Source organism: Pipistrellus hanaki (assembly GCF_964339955.1).
Source record: "Pipistrellus hanaki genome assembly, chromosome: 9".
NCBI lineage: Eukaryota > Metazoa > Chordata > Mammalia > Chiroptera > Vespertilionidae > Pipistrellus > Pipistrellus hanaki.
The window spans coordinates 26,626,412-26,653,282 of NC_140511.1; the positions used below are offsets into that span (position 1 = coordinate 26,626,412).

The window sequence follows — 26,871 nt, forward strand, 5'->3', positions numbered from 1 at the left end:
CAGCTTGTCTTTTGATGGCATTGAGTTTGAATGTAGATGATCAGATCATCTATAAATAATAATCTGGGCCCTGGCTGGGTAGGGCAGTTGGTTAGTGTGTCGTCCTGATATGCCAAGATTGCAGGTTTGATCCACATCAGGGCACACACAAAAGTCAACCAATGCATAAGTGGAACAATAAGTTGGTGTTTCTCTCTCCCTTCCTCCCTCTCAAAAAAAAATAATAATAATAATAATAATAATAATAATAATAATAAATCACTAAATAAATAAATAAAAACTTTACCTTTTTTTTTTTAAATCATCTTATCTCATCCCTTCTTATTTTTTTTCTTATCATATTGATCAAGTTTTTCTGTACAATGTTGAAAGTTACTGTAGTAGCTGGCATTCCTGTCTTCTTCCTGATTTCAAGGAAACTGTTTCGTTTGCTGTTTGCTGTGAATGTCTGGTTTCCAGTGTTTATCATTTTAAGGAAGCTCCCCTCTATTCCTAGTTTTCAAAGATTATTTTAATCATAAGTATGTGTGGAACTTAATTACCTGCTTGGGTCTATCAAAAAGGTTATGCTGGGGTTATAAAGGCACATTACAGACAGTTCATGAGGGTTACTTGGAGTCTGTAAGAAGGGGCAATAAGTGGGCAAATGTGGTAGATACAAAGAATGAAATACTAGGCCAATGTCACAAGCAATGACCTAGAGATACATTCAGCAGCAAGAATAGATCTTCAACACATTGTGTTGGATGAAGAAAAAGCAAGAAAGGTTTGCAATCTATACTATGGCAAAATATCACATTAATTTTTAAAACATTAGAAACACATGTAACTGGGTATATACTAATTTTTTTTTCAAGCAAACATCTAAGGATATCCTACAGACAATAAATTGGGTATCAATAGAAGCAAGAAAAGTAGGAGTGGGAATGAGAAAAGGGAAAGGGAAAGCAAAATATAATACAGTATAGACAGCACATTCATAGACCCATGAGACTAGTGTACAGTGAACTGAAGAATGTGATTCATTTAACTTCCTGGTTTTAGACCCTAAAATTAAATAAATATAATAGTTAATGTTTATTGAATACCTATAGTATGCCTGGCTCTGGGGCGAATGTTATTGTCCCCATTTTACAGTTGAGGAAATTGAAACTTAAGAAATTTAAGTGACCCACCTAAGGTGCTACAGCTTTGTGTGGCAGAGCTGTGATTCCAACTCATGTCTGTCTACCTGTAAGGCCCACACCACACCCTTGTCTCCCTCCAAGAAGGTGCTATGCCTTCAGATACTGGCCAAATCCTGTGTTATATACCTTGCTCTGCCTTCTGTTTAATTCCCATCAGAAATTCTTTCATCAGGTTCTCCTGGGAAAACATTAACCCTGAGGGCGGACAAATGCAAAAAGTAATGATGGCCTTGGGCAGAGGTGGCCAGTCTTGGACTTGGCTGAATGAAGCTACTCAAATGAATAATACTTTTTTTGTTTGATGGATGAATCAGAGAGTCTGGGAGCAATCATAAACTGCTATTTAAAAAGGAGGGGCAGATGGAAAATAATCTAGATAAGAAAGCCGCGTTTGCAAATCTGTGCTTTGTTTCTGAGTAGATGAATAACCTTTACCCCCAAGTTCCCTAAATTTACCACCTCTGGTAAATTTGACTTGTGTTGATGAAACAGCTCTACAGAGTGACAGAATGGTCGAGAAAGTATATAAGAGACTTTAAACAGTTAAAGCTTTTCAGTTTTTCCAAATTTGCTCATTATAAAACCAGAAATATCAATCATTATCAAGCCTTATCTGCATTTTTTAATTCTCTGCTGTGATTACTATAATGATATACCAATCAGTCACATTGTACTCTCCACACATGATTTTTTTAAAAATGGGTTTTCTTACACAAATTTTTCTCTGTAACGTGTCTTCCTGAACCTAGTTCTTTTTCTTCTTTTTCTTCTTTTTAAATTTAAAGTCTTGACTGTTGAAAGTGTTACATATATCTCCTTTTCCACACATGATTTTTTTAAAGGCACTTATATATTCCCTGTAATAGGGAGGCAGTACAGCATGGTTACAAGCATATGTAAAAATAAATTTAATACAATTTTTGCCATATTTTGTATTTTTTACACTTGTATCAAATCACTTCATGCTGTTGCTAATCCTAGATAAACACTTGTCTTGTGACACCGCTCACATTTTCTTTTATATCTGTATATACACACATACATACTAGAGGCCCGATGCACAAAATCTGTGCAAGAGTATGTCTTCCTTCCCCTGGCTCCCAGCATCGGCTTCTCTCTAACACCAGGGACCCAACTTCCCTCCAGCCGTTGGCAGGCACCTGGGACATGGGCTTCCCTTGCAGCCCTGGCTTCATCCAGAAGGTCATCTGGAAGGATGTCCTATCTAATTAGCATATTCCACTTTTATTATTATAGATATATGTTATTGATTTCAGAGAGGTAGGGAGAGGGAGAGAGAGGTCCGAACATCAATGATGAGAGATAATCATTGATCAGCTGCCTACTGCACGCCCCAGTGAGCCTACAACCCAGGCATATGACCTGACTGGAAATGAAACTATGATCTCCTGGTACATAGGTCAACACTCAACCACTGAGCTATGCTTGCTGGCCGCCCTTCACATTTTCCTTGTTCTACCTTTTATCTCCAGCCATTGCTTTGGTGATTAGCTGTACACAATGTAACCTCAGCTGCATGTACATCTCTTGCTGCTGTCCCCACATGGGAGCAACCCTTGGCCAATGTAGGTGGGAAATGGTGGATAAATATTCCCTCTAACATCCGTTGGGCAGAAGATTTTGTGGTGCATTAGTAGCTTCATGAGACCAAGTATCAGACACCACAGTGCTGATAACGCATCATTGGGTTGGCTTCATGCTTCCCTGTTACCCTCTTCCCAGTCCCTCTCTCCTGTTCCTTGCAAACACTTCCCAAGATAATCGACATGCATCCAAACCCTTATCTCATGCTCTATTGTGGAGGGAACCTAGGTTAGCATAGTTCAATAAGAGAATACCATATTCACTCATTGAAAACATATTTCATGCCTACTGTAATCCCAAGCACTGGTGTCTGAGTTTTATCAATGAAGAAAAATACAATTTAAAAATTTAAACTCAATCTGCAAGTCAGCTCCAAAATTGGTTTTTCAGTTATTCAGTCCAGTGGCTGTAGCTTAAATTGTTTTTAATGATCTTTATTAGGAAACCCCTGTAAAAAATGACAGTCTACAAGTGCAGACAAGTTTAGATCAGTTCATTCAATATCCATGGTTTCTGCTTATACAGAATTAATTCCCCAGGCACAGATGTGGATGCTCAAACAGCTGAGAAGTTAGTGCATAAATGGTGTTGTTTTCTTTGGGCCTTATTGCAATGATACTTTCTAAATTAATCTTGAACTTTTTATTTAAAAATATATCCAGTTATTTTTTGATATATTTGCTTTAATATTTTCACTTTAAATGTATATATTTTTTCCTGACCTGGTAACAAAGAAGTTGCAGACTTCAGCTTTTACCTCCTAATATGTTAATATGCACTTGTTAAGAACAAAAATATCTTCCCAATTCTCTTATAAAACCACAATACAATCACAAAATTTAACATATAGATTAGAAAATACTATTGTCTAATCTACAATCCATAGTTAAATTTTGACAATTGTCCCCAAATGTACCTTAAATAAAAATTTTTCAGAGTACAGTCAGGTCAGGGTAATTGACTGCATTTGGTTGTCATGCCTCTTTTCTTTAACACATGAACTGTCTTGCTCTCCTGCTTTTTCAAACAAATTGTGAGAAATACATTATTAAAATGTGCAGAGGAAGAAAAACTCTCATTATGCACTGTGATGTAAATCTTTTCAAACATATTATCCACCTCCTGGTCTACAGTGGATGGTCTACAGGTCAAATAACTCCTGGAGGACTGAACTTACAAGCACTGGATATTTTGTGCTGCAGCGGTATTTCTGGTTATCTATGTGTACCCCATTGTTCTCCAGAATGGATTTAAGATTACTTACATAGGTACCAAATAAAATAAGAAGAAAATGGTTTCAAAAGAGAGATTCTCTATTTTCTAGTTCCTCTCTAGCTCTCTAGCCTTAACATTTGCACTTTCCTCACCCAAGCACTCTCTTTCTCTGGAAAATCCATCCCCCACAAGCAGGAAGTCCCACCCCAGTGAGCACACAGTTGATTTGACTTTTCTTGGCCCTAAGTACTTTTACCTTGATGGACACCTTCTTCAAAAAAAAAAAAAAAAAAAAAAAAACTATTAGCCCAGCCAGTGACCCATGTACCAGAAGACGTCCCTGGTCAGGGCACATGGGGTTTCAGGCTCAGTCCCCAGCAGGGGGTATGCAGAAAGCCATGTTGATGTTTCTCTCTCATTGATGTTTCAATCTCTCTCTCTCTCTCTCTCTCCCTTTCTCTCTTTCTCTAAAAAAGCAATAAAAAGAAAAAATGTTTAAAATTTTATCTTAAAACTTAGATGTATAAAAATGAACATACTTTAGATTCCACATATAAGTGAAACCATACATTTATCTCTCTCTGGCATTTCACTTAGCATAATATCTTCTAGGTCCACCCATGTTGTCTCAAATGGCAAGATTTCATTATTTTTTATCGCTGTGTAAATCCCATAGTATATCTATACCACATGTTCTTTATCCATTAATAGAAACAGTGACCAAAGGGATGGCTACCAGAAGGGAAGGGAGAGGAGAGGGGAGAAAACCATGAAGAGATATATAGTCATTAAGATTGTAATATGTTTGCACATGATTACTAGAATTCATGAGGTGGTAACATTGTAAGACATAAAAATGTCCAACCATTATATTGTACTTCTAAAACGAAATATAATTACTATAATATTATATACAACAATGCTTAAATTAAAAAAAAATAATTCACTAACCTCAAGGAAAATTTTAAAATGAATATATATTAATATTATATATTATATATTATTTTCTTTTGCCTAACATTTTTTTTTCTATTCTGATTTCAAAAGAAATTAAAACATTTTCAAGCACCCCTAACAGTACTGTGGGACTTAGGCATTATGTCTGCTGTGTCACATCTGCATTTCCCAAATGGAGTGATGTGATATGGAAGCATAATCAGAGGCTAAGCAGGAAGGTCATCGATGGTGCCTGACTCCCAATCCCACAGAAGTGTGCAGGAGGTGCATGAGGATGGATCCCAGGCCAAAGGTCAATAGTCAAGGGTAGATATGGGTCTCAAGTTAGACTTCTTTTGCAGCAGACCCCTCTATGTTAGTTTCAGGTATGTCCACTTCTATGGAACCTGTTAGAATAGTCCATTCACCTCTTTTAGGGACCAGTATAGTTTGGATGGAGGGCAGTACTGCTTAAACTCATATTGAGAGAGGAAATATTTCCTGAATTAGCAAGACTCCTCCCCTTCCCTGCCAGCTAGTATGTCTCCTGTTATTGTGTGGAGTTGCTCTTGGGTTCCAGCTCTACTTCAGAGCCTACCAGATTAAAAAAAAATGATGTAATATTCTCTCAGTATTATCTACTCACTTAGTTGCTCCAAGGAAGGGATCCAAATGTAAGACTCTAGCAAAGTCAATTAAAGCCTTTAATTTTCCCAGTCTGGAGGTTAAGATGGAGAGAAATAGTTCATTAGCCACTCCATAATGTAAAAGAGCATTACCAGGAGTCCATAACACACTGGCCTGAGGTTTACAAAGTTTAGAACTATTGTGTTCAATACAAAGAAGTAAGAATGTAAGCCTCTTTTTGTCCACTGGACACAGCTCCCACTGACTCCCTTACTGAACTCGCCTCAAATAATTCTGCCCTCAATGTGCCCTATTGTCAGACATGATGGTCAAGGCCAGGTCTTCCCAAATAGAGTTATGATGGCTGAGATTGCTTTGTATGGTGGCAAAATTCAAATTTGGCAAGATTCCAAGTAACCAAGTCTAATCTTGCTTTAGCCTGATACGATGGAAATACTGGGCAAAGTTCCTGGGACTCAGTGGAGCTTAGTCATTGAGGGAGAATTTCCTTGGAGGGGTAAGTGAGGAGAGCAGTGGGTGAGGCTCGGACAATACACCCCAGTTCCAACAGGCTGCCCTGCTCTAATTTGTTTCATGTATTGCCGTTCTACATACAATTTTGTTTGAAAATTAGATTTTGCTCCAAAAAAGAGGTTTGAAAGCCATCCATTAAAGGCTTTCCCCTTTCTTTATGGAAAGAAACTACCTAAACAACCCTGTACAAAGTTGAGAGATTTAGAGTGGTGATACTCCATCCACCTGAACTCGGGTTGTGCACAATGAAAGCAATAGTCTTGGACTCCAAGAGAATCAACCCCAGCTCAGCAATGACAAGCTGTGTCACTTTAACCCAGTAGCACAGCCTCTTTGTCACCTGTAACATGGGGATCATAAAACTTAACTCACAGGGCGTGTTGGGATTGGACAATGAGGTAATGTGTGTGAGAAACTAGCCAGTTTAGATAGCAGCTTTAATAAAGTTTACCTTTAATCTGTGTTCCCTATTCCCCTTAGGAGGCACCCATGGACTTTCCCTGTTAAAGGAACTTCTTTCCTACCCTATGGCTCAAAACCCATTTTCTCCTATTTGAGCCCCAGCAATGATAAAAGATATTGGGAATCATTCTGAACAATGAGTCCTTGTGTGTTAGATAAAATTATTTTATTTATTTGGTTTCTTATTTATTTTCTGTTTCTTCCATATGGTTCCACCATGAGGATTTTGTGTGTTTGCTACTTATCCCCAGTAACTAACCAGGGCCCAGCACTTGGCATAGTACTTGTTGGATGATTGAAGATGCTTAAAAACCATGAGGAAATTCCCATTCGTTTTTTTCTTCTCTGCCTTATATTGTCCTATCATTTCATACTTTTCCATAAAGAAATTTCAGGCCAACTCTGTAATCATCTTTTCCAAATGACTCAGCAATTTTGGCAATTAGGAGAGCAAAATACAAAATCATTATTTGGATGCTTTGTAATACACAGAAGTAAACTTGAATCTTGCTTACTAAGTGCAACTTGCTCACTGCTTAGAGTTTAGGCTGTAGACTAGTATACTTAATAAATAAAGCAAGTATTATAACCATAATCCCAAGAGAATGCAAATGGAATTTCAAGCAGAATGGCAGATTGCTAAAGTTGATGTCTAAATAATTGTGGTTTATGGTATATGCTACATGCATATAGAATTACTAAGCAATAGAGGGCCTTAATAAATTTTTCAAGAGGGAACAGAGTAGAGTATGACTAATTTTCCAAGAATGCTATATAATACTTTTGATTTTCTTATTATATAACAATTTTTAAAAGTTTAGAATTTTATTAGCCATTTCAGAGTACTACTGGTAAAGTGTTTGCAAATAGAATGAGGCAGAGGTAATGGGTAAAGACATTTTTTTTCTTCAATGGAAATGTATCTGTTAAGACTAGGGAAAAGATTAAATATAATGCAGAAAAGTATAAAAAGAAAGGAGAAAATTGATTATTTTAAAATCCGAGAATTTTATTTATTTATTTATTTATTTTAATTTCAGAGAGAGGAAGGGAGAGGAAGAGAAGGATAGAAACACAATGATGGGAGAGAATCATTGATTGGCTGCCTCCTGCACACCCCACACTGGGGATCAAGCCCAAAACCCAGGCATGTGCACTTAACCGGAATTGAACCTGGGATCCTTCAGTCCATAGGCCAATGCTCTATCCACTGAGCCAAACCAGCAAGGGCAAGCTAGGCAATTTTTTAAATTGGACACCTTTAAAATGGCATCTAAATTACTGAGTATTTTCTGTTCAATTATGCTCATTTAAAAGCGTAACAGAAAATACTGAGGACAAAGTGTGTCCTGAAAAAACAAATAGTTAAATTGTTAAGTGGAAATAAAGAGGCACTTTGTAGTCACTTTTACTGACTTACTGTACAGATGGAGAATGAGAGAGCGAAACTGCCTGTACGACTATGAATTAATCACCCTAATCTCATATCAATCCTTTTCAATGAAAGAGTAACAGGATTTGCCTGTTTATTTGTATGGGGTAGTCTTCTCTGGGCTTCCTAAGTGACCTGCCCAAATCAGCAGTATTAACTTAAAACGAAGGATAGCACTACGCAGTGTTGGCCTATTGGCTTTTTAGTCTCCTGGATACCTTAAACCAAGCATGTCAAACTCAAAGACTAATGCGGGCCAAATAAATGAAGCATGTGGCCTGCAGGCTGCAAGTTTGACATGCTTGCCTTAAACCATTTCCTTTTCAGTACCTCAAGTAAAAAGGACAGTATTGTCAGATATTTAAAGAACAACATAGAAGAAGAAGAATGTGGCAGTAGCATCTAAGTCAACAATAAAAATAATAACTTTTTCTTATTCCTTAGGACATAAAAACCTGAGAGAATATAGTGAAGTGGCACAGTTCAAGATATAAACTTAAATAACCAAATTCTTACCATATGGGTTCAGCAATGACTTCCATTGCTATTTACCTAAAGGAGTTAAAACTTCCCACACATAAACCTGCACATGGATGTTTATAGCTGCTTTATTCATAACTGCCCAAACTTGGAAGCAACCAAGGTTTTCTTCAGTAGGTGAATGGATAAATAAACTGTGGTATATCCAGATAATGGAATATTATTCAGTGCTAAAAAGAAATGAGTTATCAAGCCATGAAAAGACATAGAGAAGACTTGCATGCCTACTGACTAAGTGAAAGAAGCCCATCTGAAAAGGCTTCCTGCACCATGATTCCAACAATAAGACTTTCTGGAAAAGGCAAAAATATGGACAGAGTAAAAAAATCTGTGGCTGCCAGGGGTAGGGGGCTGGGAGGAATGAACACATGGAACTCAAGGGCAGTGAAACTATTCTGTATGAAACTATAATTGTGAAAACATGTTATTATACATTTGTCCAAACCCCCAGTGTAAACCTTATAAATGTTGGGTGATTATGATGTGTCAATGTAATGAATATATCATGCTGATGGGGAATATGGATAATGCAGTAGCTATGCACATGGGAGGGCAGGGTATATATGGGAAATCTCTGTACCTTCCTCTCAATCAATGTTGCTGTGAATCTGAAACCGCTCTAAATTATAAAGTCTAATATATATATATACATGATAAAGAATTTGTATGCAGAATATAAAGATTTAGTGGAATACTATTCATCAATAAAAAGGAACTACTGCCTGGCCAGTGACTCAGTGGTTGAGCATAACCCATGAACTGGTTCAATTCCCAGCCAGGGCATGTGCCCGGGTTTGGGGTTCAATCCCTAGTAGGGTCCGTGGAGGAGGCAGCCAACCTATATTTTTCATTTTCATTGATGTTTCTATCTATCCCTCTCTCTTCATCTCTCTCTGAAATCAATAAAAACATTTTAGAGGAAAAAGAAAAAAGGAACTACTGATACATGCAACAATATTGAAGACTCTCCAATGGATTAAGAAAAAGAAGCCAGATTAAAAGGTTACATACTTCCCTAGCCAGTTTGGCTCAGTATATAGAGTGTCAGCCTGCAGACTCAAGGGTCCCGGGTTCTATTCCAGTCAAGGGCACAAGCCAGGTCTTCCTCCCGCTCCCTCTCTGAAATCTCAAAGAAGGAGGCTTGATAAAACCATTAGATAAGACTCATTTTTATCTAACAGTATTTCTGTTTGATCACTAAAATGATGGTGCTTATTTGTATTTCAGATTAAGTTTCGTGTAATGAAACAGAGATTTTGAAAATGTTTACCAAACATTATGAGAACAGAAAAGTCATAGGGTAAGAGCAGGTGTTCCTAGTTGCTAGGAGAGAAAAATCCCTCTAGAGACTAGTCATTTTGAAGATGATGCTAATAATGATGTTTATTTTCAACTATGGAATTAGTGAAAATAATCAGATCGATAAGTATTGAGACCAGCGGCTGGCACTCCGAGTACCTTCTGGAAAGAACATTAAGAAGACGTAGTTTGTGAGGAAGGAATCCTCATCCTGACATGTAATCCTCTGGCCCTTCTGAGGCTCCTATTGAGTTTCCCCCCTAAATTCTGTGATTCTGCACATGATCTTTCTGATATGCCTTTATTACAACAACACTTATGTGTTGAAATTATCTGCCATCATGTCTGTTTCTCCCACTAGAATATACACGTTTTGAGTGCTGAGTCCTCACCTTAGTGTTGTTTACATCCCAACTCCTCACACATTCCTAGTCCTGGGCTCAGCAGGCACTGAAGCAGTATTTGTGTGGCTGAGTAGTCCATTTCCCCCCTTTTAAAAGTAATTTAGATTAAAATTTTAGCATTATTTTTTAGTATATTTAGGTAAGATTCGCCCATTGTAAAAAACATTAATTCGAAGATCTCGAAATTAGATCCTTTACAACTTAGCTTGAAGTGGTTTTTATAAGGCTCCACATGAAACTCTGAAGTGTATCAAATGTATTGAGTCTTTTGACTCTTCTTCAGAGTCTAATTTGTGATTATGCCTCTATAAAAAAGAAAAAGAAAAAGAAATTTCTCTGAGAGTGGATATTAAGTACAGTTGAAGTATGCCCATTGGAAATGTTTTTAAAAACTGCAGTGAATGTGATTTTTCCAAGATGAAAAAGAAGCATTCATCAGAGTTCAAGAATCTGTTAAAAAAAAAAAAAAAAGAATCTGTTATAATGAATCAAGAGATAGTTTTATATTTCTGCTGAAATGTTAGTTTATTCCTTGTTAAGCTCAGTGAGTTCAAACTTCCCGATTTCATTCTCCATTTGCCACCTGATGCTGTGTTTCAAGTTGGAACACAGGCTTCTGTTTAGAAAAGTGGCACTGAATGGGGATTCTGACCCCACTCCCTCATTTTTTGAGCATATGTTCCTCTTTTATCCTACCTCCTCCATTGTCTTACCCTTATCTTATCTTCCCTCTCCTTTCTAATCTCCTTTTCTCTTCAAACACTTTACTCTGTTTCCTTTTTCCTCTTCACTCCCCTTCTATATTCACCATCTGTTCTACTTTATAGTGAACAATTGCTTTCACTCATTCACTATTGATTCCTCTCTACTTGCGTCTCCTCCCCTCAAATGGCCGTCATCATTTTTCAAAATCTGTAGTGAAATGAGCATGGCAGTGGTGGAAGAGGGAAAGCAGAGGAAATATTCAGTGTTTTTTCCAATTTCATATTTCCCCCTTTCAATAATTTGAGCACCAGTTGCTAAGAAAGGTACCTTTGCCAACTATCACGTGCCCAGACTTTATTCCACCTCTTTAAAAAATGGCATTTTTTAAATTTAATGAACAGGAAGTAGAGAGGGCATCTGAGTACTTAGTAAATAAGATGGAATGAGAGAAAGGAGTCTACTGCTTACGCCCTTGGAGAGATGAGCAAGAAAGACAAGAGGCCCAGAGTACAACTCAGAGGAGGCAAAGCCTTTGCATTTCAGTGACCCACCTAGAACCAATGAACTTACGTGAAACCATTTGGACAAGTAAATCCCACCTTAGTGCCTGGGGATACACATTATAAACAAAGACTCATTTTTCATTTCATTACTTTAATTATTTTGTCAAAATAACCTGAACACGTATACAGAAATTATTGATTTGTTATCAGAATGTGTAGCATAAAAGTCCCTGAGACACATCCAAGAATGATTTGAAATGGATTCAATGCAATTATTCGCCAGACTAATTGCCAAGGACCTGGCTCCCTTCCCTGCCATCTAAAGTGGGTGACACTGCATCAGTGTCCCTCTCTGGTGCCTGGTTTTCTGCCACTTTATGGCTGCTGCGTAGTAAGTCATTTCCAGACTGTAAGGAAGGCACGTGGGGAGGAGGATTAGTTCTTAACGCCCCAAGGTGCCGGTTAGTAGAATGATGGCCAGAGAACTAGAGGTCCCAAGAGGAGATCTTGGACAACCCTCTCATTTTGCAGTTCAAGTGACAGAGGCTCCAGGTGGTTGTGACTTGCACAAGCAAGGCTGGCTCTGCCGCTACTAAATGCCCTCGTGGCATCACAGCTATCTTCCAGGTGCTTCCTATGTGTGACACACTGTACTGAGTGCTGTAAGTTCTTATCTAATTCTCCCAGCACCTCCATAAATTACATATGCTTCCCCTCAAGTAGGTATGAAAATATGAAAACACAGAAAGCTTAAGTAATTTGTCCAATATAAGACAACTAGAGGCCCAATGCATGAAATTTGTACAAGAGTAGGCCCTCCCCCGGCTTCCATCTGGCACCCGGGACCCAAGCTTCCCTTCGGCCCCACCTTTGTCATGAATGACATCCGGTCTAATGAGCACATTACCCTTTTATTATTATTATAGATTAGCAAATGTTGCAAAACTGGTCTAGGAACCAAGGAATATCTGCCTCTAAAATTTTTAAGTTACAATTCCTAAGTCCATTCTAAGAAGCCCCTCTCAGGTAGGTTCTCAAACCCCGTCTACCTCTAAAAGTCTGGAGCAGAGTTGACAAACTGACTGCGGCCAAACCCAGGCATGCCATTTGTTTATGTATTGACAACGGCTGCTTGTGCCCTACCACGGGAGGTGACACTGCATGGTCCTGCAAAGCCTGAAACATTCACTCTCGGGTCCTTAATAGGAAAAGTATGCCAACCCCTCCTCCAGAGCCTTGAAAATGTAGAACATCCTGTAACTGTATAGCAACTTACAATGTACAAAGCACCCTGGCATGCATCATCACATTTAGTCCTTGTCTTGTAGGGGCATTCCTGCATTATAAAGGAGGAAGCCAAAACTCAGAGTTTATTTAGGGGTAGAATGTGGCAGAACCGCTTACCCAGGTTCTGGCTCCAAATTGCAAGCTCTTTCCATGAAGCCTCCCTCTCTAAATTACCGCCAGGGGAGGGCTTGACGCTGGGAAGGATCTGTGAATACTGAACACCAGTCAGGCTGTCTTTCCTGAGGCAAATTCATTCCAGATGCACTCATGTAATTAGAGTCATCAAGTGCTAAAAATACTCAGTTTGTAATAAGTTGTAAAGAAAAGCTTGTGCGTTAAAGGAAGGGCATGGCAATCACAGGAAAGATAGTTTGAAATCTATATGATGAATTTATATACATTTTATATTTAGTGCTTGTGAAATTTTAAGCTGTTCAATTTAGAATATGAAAAATACCATAAAATGAACAACTGCCATATTTGTCTTGCTCTTTGATCAGATTAGCCTTTTAAAATATTCTTCATTTCACACCCCAAATTTTCAAATAAATAATAATGCAATTATAGCTTCCTCATGTTAAATATTCAATATGTGATTACTTTTAAATGGACAGTAGTAAGATCATTAGTAAAATAATATTTACTTATATAACTCAACCAAAACAAAAACAATCTTTTTTTTTTTTTTCTCAAAGAAAGCATAGTGGTCTGCAAATTCAAGGTCAGTCTACTAAAAAATGGCAAAGATTTTTGAAATAATAGGCTTAGCTTTAGGAATTCATTTGAAATACAGATTTAATTTTAAACATATATATGAATATGGAGGCGCCCTGAAACCACTGCAGGGAAAGAAGGAAAAAAAATATTTTTTTCCCTCACCAATTGAGTAACCACCTTTAAACCTATTTTACTTCCTGACATGCTCACAATGAGCTGTGAAGTGTTTTCTTCCCCCGTTTTACTGATAAGAGAGGGAGGTTCAGGGTTCTTACTAATTTGCCCAAGGTCACACTGCTGGAATTCAACTCTAAGCCAGGTTATCCTCAAAACCTAAACTCTCTCCCACTGCCTCATGTAGATTCCTAATAACACCAAGATCACTGGCCAGTATCCCGTAAATATTCATTTTAAGAATAGAATTTTTCCATTTTTCTTTGTTGGACAGTTAATACTTTGTAATTATAATTCTGCCCAGGCCATAATATTTTAAATAGGAAGTGTCCATGGATTTTAATTTCCCCTTTTAAGGATAAAGAGAATTGAAGCAAAGAGAATTAAATCTAGTTTTAGATTTTAGTGATTTTTTTTTAAGTGAGTCTACAACAAATGCAGAAATAAAACTTTATGATTCAACTAATTGTAATAGTCAAATGCAAAATAATTATTAACAGCAGAACCATGTGTAAATCTAATTAATCTTGGACCCTACGCACAATAATTAGTCACTGAGGGTTCTCATTACAATAAATCAAGAAACTAACTATTATTTCAGGCCATAAATCGACTGGCTTTCTAATAATTCACTTATGGTCCATGTCACTAAGGATATCATTTTAACCAAACAGGTTCTGCCAGTTGATTTATAAAGTTCACTGATTACTTGTTGGCAGTGGCAGATTGTAAGAGCCTTTAAGAGAGGAACCTTGCCTTACATATTTTTTTTTTTCCTGTGGTACCCCAAGCCCAGTGTTTGGCACAGAGTAAGGCACATGGTAACACCTATTGAATATACTGCTCAAACAACTTTTAAAGTCAATGCATATATTCTCAGAGTTGGTCCCATGGCACAGTCTCAAGGGCGTTAGAAACGTGAGGATATATGTACCACGATGCAGACTAGGAGGGGAACCTACTGGCCCCAAGGTGAATTGCAGTTTAGCCTTTACCAAAAGACAAAGTTCACCGAAACCGGTTTGGCTCAGTGGATAGAGCAGCAGTCTGCAGACTGAAAGGTCCCAGGTTCGATTCCAGTCAAGGGCATGTACCTTAGTTGCATCCCCCAGTGGGCGGTGTGCAGGAGGCAGCTGATCGATGTTTCTAGCTATCTATCCCTCTCCCTTCCTCTCTGTAAAAAATCAGTAAAATATATTTTTTTAAAAAGACAAAGTTCATCACAGACATCAATTTAGCTCCGTTCCCCAGCAACTAAACATTTAACAAAAAACTGACAGATCGAAACAAACACTGCCATTAACAGACACCATGAAACTTTTTTTCCTTTTGCATGATTCCCCAATGCAGTACAGTCTTTCACTGTTCTGCTGGCAGGTAATGCCAGCACCCCTGGAGGAATAAAATATTCCAGTTTAAATTTCAGGTCCCATAAAGGCACAAAATAAGTAATTTTGTGGAAAATGACACGGTGGCTTCCTTCTCTTCTGTCTTGTAAACACAGTCTGGTTTTCTGGGAAGTGGGCAGAAGAAAGCTGCCTCCACTTTATTTTCACATCTGTAAATTTAATATGCTTTTTAAAAAACAATCCAGGTTATAGAAAAACAGACACAGAGAAGACATTAGTTAGGGATGATTATTCACATTGTCAAGGGATTCTCCATAAGGCTGTATTAAATACTGAACTCCCCCTGGGGCAGTGAATTTGGGATGTGATTGATAAGCAGCTTTCTGGGCCTGGCTGGAGTGGCTCAGTTGGTTGAAGTGTTGTGGGTACACCAAAGGGTTGTGGGTTTGATTCCTGGTCAGAGCATATACCTGGTGGTTTTGCTTTGATCCTTGGGTTTTGGTTTGATCCCCATTTGGGGTGAGTGTGGAGGCAACCAATGGATGTTTTGCTGTCTCCTTTCCTCCCTCTAAAATTAGTAATAATAATAAACCTATCTTCAGGTGAGGATTTAAAAAAGAAGGAAAGCAGCTCTTCAAGAACACATTTGTGTAAAGAGAGGTACACTTATATATTCACCTGAACTCTTCTCCAAGGACAATGCAGCATCTTGTTTCCGTTCACTGGCAGGGGAACAAACGGTACTTGTTAAGAAACAGTCAACGGATTCTTGGATGACCCTCCTCACCTTTCTCAGGAGCTGAGGATTTGAGGAATTCAACCGACAAAGAGAAAGACTTCCTTGTGGCCACAGCCACGGTCCTTCCACTATCCCACAACAAGGATCTTTCTAAAACCAGGGTCTGCTGCATCTTAGTCCAATGAAATGTGAAAGGAGCAACAGTGTGTGTGACATTTGGACTCAGCACAGGCCACAAACATGACCTGTGGCAGCCGAGGAAACTCGGAGTAATGGACTCAATGGCTTCTTATAGTGCAGCTATTTCTTCACCTCTGCACTGGTTAATTAGCAGGGGAGAAAGGTAATTTCTCCGATGCCCATCAATAGCAGAGAGCCCAACTCCTCCTCGAGCAAAACAAACAAACAAAAAAAAAACCATAAAGAACTGAACCGGGATCCTACCCACCCAGCCTTTGTGCTGAATAACACTGGCACATCACCTTGTTCCCACAAGCAAAACCTTCATCCCAGGATTTGGCAGTTCAAGGAGATGCACAATAAAGGATCAAAAAGCTGACGACTTGAAAGACCTCCCTGGGTGGCTTCACCGCTCAAACCAGCGAGCCAGGTTGCGTTTGCTCTGGGGCCGGTCGCCGGCCCTCTGCACCGCCTCGCAGGTCCGGCACCAGGGCTCGTCCCAGAAGGAGGTGATGTGCACGGCGTAGCGCCGGCGCCAGTGGAAGTAGCGGCGGTACACGGCCGGGTTTCGGTCCAGGAAGAGCAGGTAGGCGGCCAGGGAGGAGGCACTGGGGAAGTCGTCCACGTGGATGAAGGCACCGCGGGGCAGAAAGCGCTCGTAGTTGGCACGGTCGGGGCCCAGCACCACCGGCACGGTGCCGGCCAGCAGCGAGTTGCGCCAGAGCTTCTCCGTGATGTAGTCCAGGTGCTGCGAGTTCTCGAAGGCCAGGTAGAACTTGTAACGGGCCACCGTGTGCAGAAGCCCGGCGTCGGGCACCGGCCGCCGGCTCCCGCCTTTACCGAACACGTCCACGGGCACGTGCTGGCTCAGCTGGTGGAAGTAGCGCACCCGCGCCTGGCGCTCGTCCCAGTTGCTCACCACCCAGGCCACCAGCCCCCGCTTCCGGGCCAGCGTGGGGGCCGGGCCGGGCGGCTGGTCGCTGGGATGCGTCCTGGGGTAGAGGTAGCCGTAAGGTACGAAGATGTCCGAGTCGGCTCGGTAGGACAGCGTCCAGTTGAAGAGGTTCCCTGCCAGGCTCCGCAGCCCCGGGGAGTGCGAGGGCGACTCGAAGTTCATCCACACCCAGCGCTGCCCCGGGGGCCTGTGGCCCGAGACGTCCACGGTTTCCTCCTCCGCCTCCTCGTTCAACACCCGCAGCGCCAGCTCCTCCGCCGAGCGCACACGGGCGCCCCAGGGCGGCGGGGGCCAATCCAGGGGCCCCTTCACCAGGTCCCGGTGGTGGAAAAGCACAGCCTGGGCTTCCCAGTAGGCGGCCCGGTCGGTGAGCAGGCGGCAGCCGCTGATGTTGAAGCGCAGCCAGCAGTCGGGGGGCGGCCGGGTGGCGCTGCGGCGCCCCGCGAAGGGCTCCCACCACAGCAGCACGCCCACCGCCCGCGGCGGGGCCGGGGCGGCCCAGGGCAGCGGCGGCAGCTGCCCCCAGCAGGCGTAGGCGGCCAGCGCGGTGCACAGCAGGCCGGTGGCCCCCAGCGCCGAGGCGGCCCGCGGCAGCCCCCGCACCCCGCGCCGCCCGCGCCGCGCGCCGCCCGCGGGGCCCCCCGGCTCCCCCATGGCCGCGGGCGTGGGGCAGCGGCGCCCGCTCTCATACTGCCGCTGCGGCTCCAGCCGTCGCTGCCGCTCACCGCCACCGGCCCTCAGCCCCGAGAGGGCGGTCCCGGATCCCCAGGTCCACAGATCCTGCTCCCCTCCCCGCAGCCGCCCGCGGGGCGCGCCGCCAGGGCGAGGTGAGCGAGCGCGGCAGGCCAGCGGGGCGCCGCCCCGTCCCTCCCCTCCGCGGCGCCCCCAGCCCGACCGGCCCGGCCAGGCCCCGGGCGTTTCCTGCTGCACCTCCACCCGGTCCCTTCCCCCTCCGCTGCTCCCGGACTCCGGGCTGCGCCCCGCAGGCTCATCCCCGCCCGTTACTCCGGATCCCGCCCCCCGGGGTCCCAGGCCTTTCAGCGCCAGCCCCGCGCCCCGCTCCAGCCTGGCGCCCGGCCCTCCCGGCCCTTCCAGAGCCGCCCCTGCGCTCCACCTTTCAATGGCCCGAACCCGCGCCCTGGAGCGAGGACCCGGCTCCCGCCCCGGTGCGCGCCGGGGACCGGAGTCTCTCCAAAAGTCGCCGCGGTGCGAGGGCGGGCGCAGGTACCGCGGGCAGGCGAGTCTGGGATGCCGAGCCTCCTGGCTAAACGGAAGATCAGAGTCCACTTCCTTCCTCGCGGCTCCGCTGTGGCCAGCGACGCCTGCCGGAGAGAGCGAGCCCCATCCAGATCCCCGGAGTCGTGGGCGACCCTGACCTTGTGACCCACTGAGACAGGCCAGAAGTCTTGCAGAGGTTTTGCATTTAGTGGAACCAAGTTTTAAGGTTAAACCCTACGGTCGTAAGAACCCTCCCACCTCCCACCCCCCTTTGCCTACTGCCTCAGGCAGAGGGTAGAGAAGAATAAAAGGTTTTCTGAACTATTGGAACGTTCTCTCTTTTGCTCCCCACCGAACACTTCAGACTGCTCAGCTCACAGCATTCTTTAAAATAATAATAATAATAATAATAATAATAATAATATATAAATTATTGATTTTTTTACAGAGAGGAAAGGAGAGGGAGAGTTAGAAACATGAGAGAGAATCATTGATCAGTTGCCTCTTGCACTCCTCCTACTGGGATGTGCCTGCAACCCAGGTACATGCCCCTGACGGTAATTAAACCCGCAGGCTGATGCTCTATCCGCTGAGCCAAACCGGTTTCGGCTCACAGCATTCTTTGTACTGGGGCTAGGCGGCTAGGAGGACTCACTAAACCAAAGATAAAGATAAGACTCCGGAGGTCTTTGTTCTCAGGCAGTTATCTGCCCATTCAATGACATAAATGAATGTATATCACCAGTAATTTTACTAAGCACTAAAGAAACAATTCCCTCATTTAAGATTATGCAAAACACTCTGGCCTCTAAAAGAATGACTAAGATAAATAATATGTCACCAAGCACTAGGTCCTGATCAGGTTTATTCAGAAGGCAACAATCCGGCATCGACTTCTACAGTGGCTTAAATGTGAATTTCTGGGTTTTAGCCTTTTATGTAATTAAACGTTTATGCAGCAACATTCTAAATAGGCTGTGGATGAGCTGAGGACTTGAGAGGAGGCAGTTTTGAGAAAACTTTTAGTAGATCACACACAGCTGTGCATCGGTGATGGCCCAGCCCAGTGTCACGTAAATTACAGAACGTTGTGGGGGAAATAGATTTTCTGGGAATGAGGCCAACCTGTCAGATGCGTTTAATGTTATGCACACAGAAAATAAACTTGGGTTTGCTGTGTGGATTATTATTTGTGTGTGTGTGTGTGTGTGAAGAACTTTTTCATTAAAAATCAAGTCAAGCCCTGGCCAGTGTGGCTCAGTTGGCTGGGCATCCTCCCCTGCACCGAAGGGTTTCAGGTTCGATTCCCAGTCAGAGCACACGCCAAGCTGTGGGCTCCATCTTTGGTGCGGGGTGTGCAGGAGGCAGCTGATCCATGTTTCACTCTTACCCTAATGTTTCTCTCTCTTCCTCTCTCGCTAAAAATCTAAAACAACAACTCCAGATTGTAAATGCTTCTATAAAAAATGGTTTCAGGAGGCCCTGCCTGCCGGCCTGCAGTAACCATTTGGGAGCCGGTGTGAAGTGCTCTGACTACTAGTATACCCATCAACCTAGTACCACTTTCTTCTACACACTAACACCCTTTTCCTAATGTGTCTATATTTTTTTTATTTCACAGAATCATTTTCAAGCTACTTAAAAGCAAATTGTCATTGAAACCAGGAACTTCAGTGATTCTCTACTGTTATTTTTAATTAAAAAGAAAAAGCTATAAATGCATAAATAACCTTTTTTCAACCAAATGAAGGAAAGGACACATTGGCTTTTCATTTTATGCAATTCATTAATCTATACATTTATGCACCTTCCTTCCCCACATTAGTAAAGTAAGACATCATAGATAGATTTGTGTCCGGTGTATGGAAGGTTGGCATTTGGTAATGTTAACCTACTTGCTTGCTTCCTCCCCCTCCTCCATGTTTTCCCTTAAGTTCTCCAGATATTCCAATTAAACCATCAGAATGGCTCAGATCCCATGAATGTCAAGTTCCATTGTGTTCACTTACCTTGGTTGGGTGCAAGGCCACAAATTGCCCCTACTTTAGTCTTATCTTGGTGTGTATGGGTGGATTTGGGGGGGATATACATAGCAGGAAGATATGGCTGGGTCAGAGGAAACCAGTCATGACTTTTCTACAAACTAGTCACGCACCACGTAAGGGCTTTTCAGTTAATGACAGATTGTATATACTAGTATAGCCATGGTCCTATAAGGTTATAATAGCTGAAAAATTCCTATTGCTTAGTGACATTGTAGCTATCAAAAGATCATATAGGACATATAGCACAATGCATTACCTTTGTGGTGATACTGGTGTAAACAAACCTGTACCACCAGTTATATAAAGGTACTAGAGGCACAGTGTAGAGGGCCCCCTGGGAAGGCACATGGCTGACCTTTAATTATCATCAGCTGAACTCAAGGCACAGGCAGAGCCACGCCCAGGGAACATGTTTCCCCAAAATGTGGGAGACTGTTATCAGTACTGATTTATCTTTATCCATGTGCTTAGAATGAGGAACAAATAGGACTTTGCCTTACCCAGGTCTTGATATGCTAAATCCCAGGAATGAGGGAATGAATAGGACCTGGGCCCACCCAAAACTCCTTTGATTCTAAGTTTTTCAGGGAAACCTCCCTTTATTCTTTTGGAAATAAATAAATGCGCTGTGTTGTCTGTGGTGGGTGGTGACTGTCTCTCTGTCTGAATGACAGCCCCCGACCTGGGACCCAGTTTGAATCTATTTTTGTGTCTTGGCCTCTTTTTTTCTTTAATTTCTTAATCCCCAGCTCCTCCACTCAGGAACCTGTGGTTTTCCGTGCGGGTCGCGGAAAACAGAGAAACAGCCCCCCACAGCACAGTACATGAATTTTGTGCACTCGGGAGGGGAGGGGGTCCCTCAGCCTGGCCTGCATCCTCTCGCAGTCTGGACCCCTCGGGGGATGTCCACCTGCCAGTCTAAGCCAGCAGTCAGACATCCCTCTCGCAGTCCAGGTCTCTCATAGTCTCAGACCCCTCGCTTCTTACCGCCTGCCTACAGTGGAGGCAGGAGAGGCTCCCGCTGCCACCACTGTGCTCTCCAGCCGTGAGCCTGGCTTCTAGATAAGCAGCTCTCCCACTGTGGGTTGGCACTGACCACCAGGGGACAGCTCCTGCATTGAACATCTGCCCCCCTGGTGGTCAGTGCGCATCATAGCAACTGGTCATTCCGCCATTCTGTATAATTGGATATTAGGGTTTTATTATATAGGATAACACACCCAATCATGAGCAGTACATAATACTTGATAATGATAATAAATGATTATGTTACTAATGTATGCATTTTCCATTTGATACTTCTTATTTCAGAGTGTACTCTTTCTATTAATTTTTTTTAATGTTTGTGTAAATAGCGTGCAGTATATCATAGGCAGCAGCCTCACCAATCTCATCTTTACCTTGTCTCCCGAGTGTGTCATTTCTCTTGTGTTTGATTTAATCTTATGTTGTTTTGTACAGAAGCATGCTTTGGCTTATAGCCTAGAACAGGGGTCTTCAAACTACGGCCCGCGGGCCACATGCGGCCCGCAGAGGAGTCTGATCCGGCCTGCCAGGTTTTTTGGGCAGTGAGCGCAGCCGAGGTGTTACAGTAGGAATTAGTAGTTCATATAGTCCGGCCCTCCAGCTCTCTGAGGGACCGTGATCTGGCCCCCACTTTAAAAAGTTTGAGGACCCCTAGAACAATAGACTATACTGACTTGGTTTGTGTAAGTACACAAGATGTGTTTTCTCCGAAGATGTTCGAACAAGGACAAAATCACGTAAGGGGTGCGTGACTGTACTGACTGAAGATCTTCCACGTTGATTTATTCACAGGGCAATGGTTTGTTTTCATTTGAAATGAATGGAGAGGAGGAGGATTAGGGAGGAAAGGTGTTATGGGAAAGTAATAATGCCAGGTGTTCTTATTTAACTAACTGGGAAACTGGGATGAAAAACACTACTTCTACCTTCAAGAATCTATAAAGAAACAGACCAGGGAAAAGGAAGGGATCATGGAAGGCTTTGAGAAGATGGCTCCAGGAATAATTAGGAAAGGTTGAAATGGGGGAGGAAGAGGGCTGAGGTGTTCATCTTAAAGGAGCAGTATATGCAAAGGCCAGGCAGTGAGGACTAGGACAGTAGGTTAGGAATTACTAGGGTTCTGTTTGGCCAAGGAGATGGAGTTTTATGCTGTGGAAAGAACTTGAAAGATTTTAACAAAGCAAGGGAGCAAGGCAGAGATCAGGATTTTTAAAGGATTATTTGTGAGGGCAGGTGATATATGGAAGGAGACAGGAGGTGGGCTTCTGGCATGCTGACCATGTTTATTGATGTAGGCACTGGTTAATGGGTGTGTTTGCTTGGGGAAATTTATCAAGCTACATGTTTACATAGTAATACACACACACACACACACACACACACACACATATATTACATCTAAGTAAAATGTTTTTAAGAACAACCATTTTGTTGTTAGTAAAGGATGAATTGGGTATTAGGGAACCAGAATAAGAGTAGAAATAAATGCAGTTGCTGTTATATACACTGAGTGACCAGATTATTATGATCTCTGAATGCATAATAATCTGGCCACTCAGTGTATATCCTATATAATATAAGGCTAATATGCAAATTGTCCCCTTGACCAGGAGTTCAACCAGCAGGCAGGCCAGCCAACTGCCCATGTCCTCTCCCCCTGGCCAAGCTAGCCAGACTCCACCCATGCACGAATTCATGCACTGGGCCTCTAAAACACACACACACACACACACACACACACACACACACACACAGTGGCCAGATTATTATGCGTTCAGAGATCATAATAATTTGGCCACTCAGTGTAGATGTGAAATAAAAAGCTGCCTGAACAAAGATACTAGTTGTGAGAATAAGGAAGAGGATTAAAGGAGAATAAGACATTAGGAATTCCTTCCTCCATTAAGCCTTTCTGGATGCCCATATGCACATATCTATATCCAAGGTAGGCTATCGGCCCCTCCTATATGCTCCCACATATGCATCTTTCTGTTTCAATCATAACTCCATCCCGTGCACAGATCTAGGCATCTAGTAGTATTCAGCACCTCAATGAATACTTACTGAATTTATAAGTGCTCTTAATGTCTTACTGAAATTACCTTTCAGTATCTGTGCTCCCACTAGAATGTGGGAGGTATCGGGAGGAATTGGCTATGTGAATGACTTGCTGTGACCTTCAGAAGCCCCTTAAGCTTTCAGTGTAAAATGCTGCACGGGTGCTAATCAGAACCCTGGAGATAGGCATCACATACTCGGCCAAATTAGGCTGGCTCTCACTGACCCAACCTGGATCAAGAGCTCATTCTTGAAGCAGCCACTGCAATCAAGGGACATCTCTGTAGACCCTCTTTTGGAGCTTCAGCGTGGAATCAGCCCTATCTAAACCTCAAGGCCTAACAATGAGGGGAGGGTAAGTCTCCAAAGGAAAATATACTGTCACCTGAAGAAAACGTAGGTATGAAAAAACAACATAGCCTGTGTAAATTATTATTATTCTAAATGAGAGGCCTGATTCACGAAATTGTGCAAGGGGCTCAGCTCTCCCATGGCAGCTGTCTTCGGCCCCGCAGCCACAGCTTCGTTCCGAAGGTCATTCGGCTGTCCAGTCTAATTAGCATAGTACGCTTTTATTATTATAGATGAACACTAAATCACCCAAGAACTGTAAACGTTCTATGATTCTTTTTAACTTGGTAACAATCAACACACGATTCTTTATGCACTGAAAAGGCCTCTTCGCTTCCACAAAATGTTACACAGAAAGCCTAGCTTTCAGTGGCAACATGAGGACAACCAGGTCAGGTATAAAGGAGGGCTTTTGGAACCTGAGGATTGATAAAGCAGCAGAGAGGAGAGCTTCAGACATCAAGGCTCATTTTTTCAAGCTGAATGAGTACTCACTCACAACGTGTCCAAGAATGACCTACCTATTCAGTTCCAAAATGTAATATAGGGCACGATTCTCTGGGGGCAAGAACCAGGCCAACTGTGGTTCCTAACAGTCCAATGCGCTCTTTGTTCCTCCCCAGGGGAATGGTTCGTGGTAAGCCTGTCCTGGTGCTCCTCACCAGAGACAGTGGGTGTTTCCTAAGGGGGGTCCCCCCAGACACACTCCAAGTGCTCAGGGTCTTTCCCGCCGCACCCAGCTCTGTCAGCCTGGGCTCCGAGAGGCTCCCCTCAAGTGGTTGCTAATTTTTATTGGACCCGAGATTTCTGAGACTTAATATTGACCTGAAAAGTATACTTGAAATTTTGTTGTTTTTCTCGAAGAAAGAAAAGAGCAATTCAGAGTCCCTCCCAGTATGATGTACTTACTGGGAAATGGGGAGCAACCAGTGAGCAAGTGTGGTCCGAAAGGTTAATCCCTAGGCAAAAAGGTGGCGATTGTTTCCTTTGGAAGATCAGTGTGAAAATGATTGTTAAAAAAAAGATCAAGAATTGTGTAAGTTCAACAACAACACAATTGTTATTGCCCTGTTAAATCATTGGTGGAAAAATCCTTGTTTATCTAGTGCAAAGAACACACTGCCCATAAAAGACATTGTTATGAATAGTTAATATGAGAATGTACTATATCTATTGTAGGGTTTTAGTCTTTTGTACATTTAAGTTTTTCCTGTACACTTGCTTGACTGAACAGGTAATGCAAGAATTTTGGATGTTCAGAAAAATGTAATAAAATTTTGATGAAAGTCAGATATGCTTGTATGATATTTTAAATATTAGGGGGTTTACCTCTGAATTCTTGTTAAAATATTCTAAAATACAGATTTTCAGTCACATGTAAAAATGATAGAAATCATGAGTCACAAAAAGAAAATTATCTTTTATTTTTTTAAAATATATTTTATTGATTCTTTACAGAGAGGAAAAGAGAACCAGAAACATAGATGAGAGAGAGACATTGATCATCTGCCTCCTGTGCAAACCCCCCCACCCCCCACTGGAGATTTGCTTGCAACCAAGGCACATGCCCCCAACCGGAATCGAACCCGGGACCACTCCAGTCCACAGGCTGATGCTCTATCCACTGAGCCAAACCAGTCAGGACTATCTTTTATTTTTTTAAGAAAATTATTTTGACAGTGAAACGAACATGCTAATATCACACAGTGCAATATGTGTGATCTAAGTGTATGGTAAAAGTGGCCTTTCCAAATCCTCTTCAGGTTCACCAGTACTATCCTCTTACCCCCACCCCAAAACTACTTGGGTCTTCTGTCAAGTGAGCACAAATCCTGAATGTCAGGAACTTCAGCTTATTGGATCTGAGCCTACTTTGGCACCCGCCCTGTACCAATACTTACGTGTGGCCACACTCCAGGCTGATGCTCAACTACTGAGGCCTGACTCCAGGAGGCAGCCCAAATCTCTGAAGATGGAGTGAGGATCTTGACTACTCTCCCTTCCCCCTGTCATGACCCACTTTTCACACAGAACCAGGGCACAACTCACAAATGAAAATGGAGGGAAAATGTATTTTCCCCAGAAGTCAGGTAATTCTGCCCTGACTAGCAAATTCCCCCAAGCAACCAATCAGACCGCAACAGTGTGGACTGAGTTCCATCACACTCATTCCTGTGACTCTTCCCTTAAAAGGGGTCTGAGGGAATTGAAATATTAGGAAATACTTGCTGGATTAAAGTAAGCAAAATTGCCGAAACCGGTTTGGCTCAGTGGTAGAGCGCCAGTCAGGGGCATGTACATTGGTTGCGGGCACATCCCCGGTGGGGGGTGTGCAGGAGGCGGCTGGTCGATGTTTCTCTCTCATCGACGTTTCTGGCTCTCTATCTCTCTCCCTTCCTCTCTGTAAAAAATCAATAAAATATATATTTTTAAAAATTAAAAAAAACAAAGTAAGTAAAATTAATGACCTATAAATGATTTTGGAAAACTGTGGAAATGCATGTTGCTCATAGAGCAAGAAGAAAAAAAAATTCTGAAGAAGTAGGACAGCCAAATTTATCATTCTAGGTTAAGCTTATTGTAGCTGAATACACCACAGCCCAGAAATCTTACAGGCTGCATGAAGATGAAATCACATTGAAAATGCTGGTTATAATAGGATTCTTTCCAACAGCTCCACAAAGAACCTTTGGTCTGTATTTACCCTTGGTGATGTTTATGGCAACTCAACAAACAAGATTTTGGAGAGAAAGGGAAGGACGGTGAGTGAATAAACACTTCCCGTCTAACTGCATCACAAGAGCAGCTGCTGTCCTGGCAGCTCCTCTGTGCTTTGCATAAAGAGGAGATTTCTTTCTTAAGTGAGCTCCTTTTCAAAGACTAAATTCCCTGGGCCATCCAAGACAGCAGGGAAATGGCAGCAACTCTTTAAATCAGAGACATTTGATGTGAATGACAGAGGGACACACTGTCTGACCACCCACTCACATAGCCCAGAGGGACACACTGTCTGACCACCCACTCACAGAGCCCACCGCTCCTCACTCCCACCACCAAACAGCTCTCGTGGCCCTTTGGCTCCCTTGAAGCTCCTTGGGCACATGGCCCAGTCCACAGGGTAAGAAAGAGCTATGAGGATTGTTGTTAGAGTTTGATAGGATGACCCCAGGGCTGGCTGCGTTCCTCTGAAAAATAAAATACTTTCATTTCCCCCCCCTATACTTTGATATACTGTGGACTGAGAATTGTCCTGCAATGACATTTGCAGGACTACAGTAGAGTCAGACCTTGTTTGAGCTTATAAACCCACAAAAGTATAACTT

General features: G+C 42.5%; 2 protein-coding genes across 2 annotated transcripts in view; both read right to left on the minus strand.

Annotated features, from left to right (window-relative positions):
• The window catches only part of PIWIL4 (piwi like RNA-mediated gene silencing 4), a gene marked incomplete at its 5' end in the record, with an annotated part of 96,315 nt that overhangs the window by 43,303 nt on the left and 26,141 nt on the right, over positions 1-26,871 (minus strand). The gene's annotated exons all lie outside the window — the stretch shown is intronic.
• FUT4 (fucosyltransferase 4) lies at positions 16,181-17,971 on the minus strand. Its single transcript, XM_084895185.1, is given in 2 exon segments — positions 16,181-17,620; positions 17,623-17,971. Coding segments are annotated over 2 exon segments (1,539 nt in total). The 5' UTR covers positions 17,843-17,971; the 3' UTR covers positions 16,181-16,301.